We start from the raw sequence: 6,172 nt of genomic DNA, 5'->3' as shown, positions 1-6,172 counted from the left end.
CCAAGCCTTCCATACCCACTCTCACCATATGTGTAGAGGCCTCCATCCACTAAAACAAAGGCAACACAATAAGCTCACCACAGTAAATGACATTAAAGGTTCACACTTTTTCCAGTCTGAGTTTGTTAAATCGAGTCTTTTTTTTTTCCTCTTGTGCTCTTATTTAAACAATACTAAACTCTGATTCAGGAGATTAAAGCTTTATATTGGTATCAGAAAGCTCATACACCCAGTGACAATCTCAGTGACTGCCCTGTACCTGTGACAAATGCTGAGTGGTGGTATCCACAGGATACCCACATCACTGCTTCTCCAACATCCAGCTGTCTGGGTTCTGCTGCAAACCCCTCGTCCCCTAAACCGATCTGTCCAACAGAGTTGTCTCCCCACATGAACAACCTCCCATCCTCTGCCAACACACACACACACACACACACACACACACAGTATGAAACATACAAACAGTCTGAACCTCGAACAAGCATCACTAGCAGAGACATTTATTACATTATTACACTGAACCTGTTAAGGCAGCTGAGGTGTTATATCCTGCAGACAGCATTTTGATTGGTGCGTGGCTGCAGAAGGGGGGCAGCAGGTGAAAGGATGCAGCGTTGCTGCAGTGGCCTAAACCAAGCTGTCCTTCCTGGTTACTTCCAACACCATATACACTACCCTTCGCTACAAATACACAAAAACTGAGATAAATATAGGAACAAACATGGGCACCACAAAAACCTTCATTTAAATTTATATTTTTTATATCTTATTTATTATCTTACATGTGCAGACAATGGTATGATCCTTCCCACAAGCTGCAAGCTTCACTTTCTCAGACCTTAAGGCTAAAACAGAAATATCCAGTCACTGCTACTACTAACATACTTTAAATATATATGTATATATATATATATATATATATATATATATATTTAAATATACTGTATAAGACATAAATTGTTTTAATTTAAAAAGTAGCTTGTAGCAAAAACTATCTGACACATAGTGGAGTAAAATGTACATACAACGTTCTTCTGAAATATAGGCTAATGCCGTGGTAGAATAAAGTAGCATGTCATTTAACTGTGTTTTATATTTAAATGAAAATGAAAAGCTCTTACATACATTTCACAGTGGCCGGTTTGCTGACAGCGGGCTTCGATCCCAGCCCCAGCTGGCCCCAGGTATTATCACCAAACATGAGCAGTTTCCCATTTTCTGCAGAATCATTATTATAGAGAGTGGAGTTTGACTTGATTGCATGTAATTACATTTCACCTGTTAGTCAACACAGAAAGTATTGATATTAAACATATGCAGAGTCAGTGTTTCACCTGTGATGACTGCAGTGTGCTCTCCCCCACAACATATATGCACTGGGTAGTCATTCTTCAACCAGAATTTACTGGGCACATTATCAGCAAAACTGCTCTTTCCAAATGTGAAGATGGCTCCTGTTTCTGATGACACATGTGTGATGCATCTTTAAACAGTCTTGACAGAAGATTACACCATATTCAGGGGTAATCAGTAACTTACTGTTCACTAAGTTAACACCGGCTAAGTCCCAGCACAACCTGCTGTCTGTTCTCAAGCGATTTAGTAGCAGCCAGACATAAATAGCAACAGGTTTACCACACACACTGCCTGTAAGTTACTACTGGACAAGTGGAAGACAGACAAGTAAACATGACTATAAATGAACCCATGGGTTATATAGTGACACGGTGTGTTAAGTGCTCTCACCAGGTATGTCCACATCGGTCTGTCCGGTCATGTCCAGCGCTGTCCCCCTCACACCTCCTCCTGCTTTGCCTCTGTGGCCAGGTAGTTAACCTGGATCAAGGAACCGTCAGGGAGGGGCAGGCTGGAGGAAGCTTTGGCTGACTGCTCTAAAATGTGTTTGGACACATGAATGCATGTATGCATGTAGTATGTTGGTTCAACTTAAATTAACCATATTTTATACACAAGTCCACTTTCTCAGAGTTAAACCCTCTCTACCTGCTTTCTTAAATTACATGAATATGTATATGTGTTACTACCAAAAAGAAAGCTATTAAAACATATCGATTGGGCCTTAAATATAATGACTTTGTAAATATTAGTGTCTGTATCATTTCCCTCCTAGAAATGTTCTGTATTGGATGTTGTCATTCGCGAATTGTACTGTTTTATATTCAATAAAGATAAAGAAATAGAAAACACACTACAAGTAGAACAGAACTTATTCTTGTAACATGGTTTTAATTCTACATATTGATAGTTAATCATATACAAACCTGTTGTTAAATATAGTAAAAAAAAATAATAATAATTTAATTCTCTCCAAATATTTGCGCAGGCGCACTGAGATATGCGTTTAAAAATCATTGCTGTACGTGTTACCTAGCCCACCAAAAAGTAGTTTAACCCAGATTTTAAAATTCCTAATAAATTATGTAATAATTCATTTTTTATTTGTACATTTTTAATTTTAAATTAAAAAAAAAAAATCTGTAATGTAAACTAGTAGTTGGTGTCAGGTGGTGAATTAAGCCACGCCCTCGCTTCCCTGGCCGCATGTGTGCAGCAGAGTGAAGGAAAGTTGAACTGTTTCTGATGAAACACTCTCACAGCATTGCACTTCCATTGGATTTCCACTTTTAACTATGTCCAAACTTTTCTCTGTAAACAGCACTGTTTTCAAATGTTTGAAAACTTTGCACAGCCGTTCAACACGAGGGTTTAGGTGAGTTACATGAGCTAATTCTTGCAATGTCTGCGATGCAAGTGTTGCACATGGAAGGACATGCTGATATCCATGTTTTGTTTACTTTTTTTTTAGCATTGGAGCTGCTTCCCTCAGTCCAGTGAGTTTAAAGGGTCGTAGTTGCCTCACATTGAAAGATTTCAGCCCAGAGGAAATCAAGAAGCTGCTGTGGGTGTCAGGGGATCTGAAACATAGGATAAAGCATGGAAAAGAGGTAGCTAACAGCCAACAGTGTCCATTCATTCAGTGTCTTCAGTTTTACTGTGAAGCCTCTGTGTTGATCATTTAAAGAAGCTAACTGTGTTTTGTGTTTCAGTATCTTCCTCTTCTGCAAGGAAAGTCGATTGCCATGATATTTGAGAAGAGGAGCACGAGAACAAGAATGTCCACAGAGACAGGTGTCAGCTTTGTATTTAACTATGCTCTGTAGTTCAGTTTGGCATCCCCAATACTGTCAATACAGACATTTTATTAAAGCTGCTTTCAAGTGTGAGCGCTACACAGATACTGAGCTGGACCAATGCTACTCATCCATGTGTAAAGTGGTGAAAAGTCATTGTTAATATGGACACAAAAGAACTGCTGAAAGGTGACTTTCAGTGTCTCCCTGGAACAAAACATCCTGCACCTAAACATTTCCACCCTGTCGAAACACATGTGGGACAGTGTGCTTATTTAATTTACATGTTCATGCATTTTTATATTGATTCCAGGTTTTGCTTTGCTTGGTGGACATCCCTGTTTTCTCACCTCTCAGGACATCCACCTGGGAGTGAATGAGAGTTGCAAAGACACAGCTAGGTGTGTGATATAGTTTCAAATGATTTCTGATGTGTGTTTTATGAAATTAGATATAGTGTTTAACCTGAATAAGTATGTTATTTGTCAGTCTAAATCTTCTTCCAGTATTGTCATACCAGTGAACAATAGTGTTCCAATGATTTTCATTTTCAATATAAAAGACTGTGTTTCCTACCTTAATCTCCTGTATGAACCAGTATATGAACTAAAGCGCTCTTGATGTATAGCCTTTCTACTCACTGGACTCTCATCACAGGGTTCTCTCAGGTCTCTGTGATATTGTCTTGGCTCGAGTGTACAGCCACTCGACACTGGAGGAGCTGGATAAGGAGGCGTCCATCCCCATCATTAACGGTTTATCTGATCTCTACCACCCAATCCAGATTCTGGCTGACTATCTCACCTTGCAGGTACTGCTACTCTATAATTTGCTACAAATTTCATTCAGTAAATTGTAAAATATACCTTTTTCTAAACACCTACCACTTTCTTCTAGGAGCATTATGGGTCCCTTAATGGACTAACAATCAGTTGGATCGGAGATGGAAACAACATCCTCCACTCCTTCATGATGAGCGCACCCAAACTGGGAGTTCATCTTAAGATTGCTACACCAAAGGTTTACATGATTGTGTACATTTGGCCTCTCTTTTCTATATTTAAATGCATACAGTCTTGTGAAATGAAAAAACAAAAACAAAAAACTATTAAAGCACCTGTAATGTAAAACTATATTTTCATTTTCAGGGTTATGAACCAGTAAAGAGTGTTATTCAGGAGGCACAGAGACTCTCCAGACAGGTGAGGTCCTGCTTAAATGAGATGATTATAAACCAACCTGTGCTCAAAGGATATGTTTTAAATTTATAACATTACATATTGTCTCAGCATGGGACACAGCTCATTCTGACCACTGACCCGATGGAGGCTGCTCGTGACAGCAATGTTTTGGTCACTGACACCTGGGTCAGCATGGGACAGGAAGAAGAGAAGGCAAAGCGGCTCAAGGACTTTCATGGTTACCAGATTACTATGGAGGTAAAGAACCCTGTTTTAGTATTATTAATAAAGGCCATAAAATCCAACATTTCCTTTAAAGTAGCTCCTTGGCTCAGTGTAGAAATGAGTGAGGGCCACCTACTAACATGCCAGCAGATTGTTGGGAAACCAACAGGTGTTTGTGGCGGTTTCCAATTTGATCTCCACAGCTGCAGACACCATGACAGTAATCATTTCAGTAAAATAAAACGTCTGACTAGCAGTTTAAAAACGAAGAAGTAGTATTTAAGCTTTTGAAAATGGCATGTCTGTTAAACTACTCTAACACAAGTTACTAACTTACAAAGCACAAAATGCTCTCCATGTTGCATGATTATATGCACAAACCTTACAAGGTCATATCTGAAAAAATGCACATTAAATATTTCAGTCGGTGGTAATGCTTTATTAATTCTGGATGATTCCAAAGATAATAAATAAATATGTAGGTTGTGTACAGTATAGTCTCATACCACCTTGTGATCCACAACGCTGATCTGGTCCATTACAGACAGGAAGTGTAGCCAATCCAGACTGGATGTTCCTGCACTGTCTCCCCCGTAAAATGGAAGAGGTGGATGATGAGGTATTCTACTCATCCCGCTCACTTGTCTTCCCTGAGGCAGAGAACAGGAAGTGGACAATCATGGTGTGTAACGTGATAAAACTTGGATTTAATTTGGACCTTTCAGAATAGTTTAAATGTTTATTAATCTGCACATCCTCCCCTTTGTTTCAGGGTTTGATGGTTTCTCTTCTGACTGACTACACTCCAAAGACCCCCATACTAAAGTTTTAACTCAAGGTCTTAAGGTGGAATTTTAGTTGTGTTATCACAATGTATATCAGAGGCATCTGCAGGAGGAAAGTATTAATGTATAGTTCATAATATTAAGTTCACAACACTAGTGGGATTACCTCAGAGTAATTATGTTTACATTGTCTAATTCGGTTACAGCTTTAGAGCATGAATGGCATTGTTTGTCACCTTTTTCTACAGTACATTGTTGTTCCTCAGAGTCACATGTTTACACTTTGAGGTGTTCATTGCACTTACAGGTAGTAATATATGTCATTATGTTAACGTACAGTTCTTGTAATTTGTTTTTTTCATTTCTCCTCATCAAGCATGTTTATAATGAATAATTTTTTTGTCATTTCTGGCTCAGATTTTAATTGTGATTTAGACAAAATGCTACAACCTGTGAACAAATAATCAGATCACAAAAAATAACAAACAATTATTGGCAATACCTAATGACAATTCTTGATTTACTTGAATATCTTTTCATAAAGGCCTAGTTAGTTAATACAGTTATACCACTTTTTAGGTTAATAACATAAAAGGTTTTAATAAAGCATTAACATTAAAGAGGTCGTGGGTTTTAATGTTTGCTTCAGGGTTTATGTTAGGTTTTTGTCCACTGGTGTTTATCATTTGCAAAGAATTGTAACAATAGAAAATTCACATGATAATATGATAATAGACACAAGCAAATTAAGAAAAAAGCCTCCCCAATTTCATACAGTCCCTTCAAATGTAAGAATGACTCATGATACCTCTACATCCACGTTCGTCTC

The 6,172-nt window shown here is 38.2% G+C and overlaps 1 protein-coding gene across 1 annotated transcript; it reads left to right on the top strand.

Annotated features, from left to right (window-relative positions):
- Nucleotides 1-2,565: 2,565 nt before the first annotated feature.
- otc (ornithine carbamoyltransferase) lies at nucleotides 2,566-5,973 on the top strand. The gene is made up of 10 exons (XM_026375819.1): nucleotides 2,566-2,731; nucleotides 2,828-2,966; nucleotides 3,069-3,150; nucleotides 3,466-3,553; nucleotides 3,810-3,963; nucleotides 4,050-4,172; nucleotides 4,301-4,354; nucleotides 4,442-4,591; nucleotides 5,103-5,240; nucleotides 5,331-5,973. The coding sequence occupies exons 1-10, from the start codon at nucleotides 2,652-2,654 to the stop codon at nucleotides 5,388-5,390; spliced, it is 1,068 nt and encodes a 355-aa protein (XP_026231604.1). The 5' UTR covers nucleotides 2,566-2,651; the 3' UTR covers nucleotides 5,391-5,973.
- The last annotated feature ends 199 nt before the right edge of the window (nucleotides 5,974-6,172 follow it).

The sequence above is a fragment of the Anabas testudineus genome, chromosome 21, assembly GCF_900324465.2.
Source record: "Anabas testudineus chromosome 21, fAnaTes1.2, whole genome shotgun sequence".
Classification (NCBI taxonomy): domain Eukaryota; kingdom Metazoa; phylum Chordata; class Actinopteri; order Anabantiformes; family Anabantidae; genus Anabas; species Anabas testudineus.
Note: the sequence above shows the minus strand (reverse complement) of the source record. Positions and strands in the feature narration are given on the sequence as shown.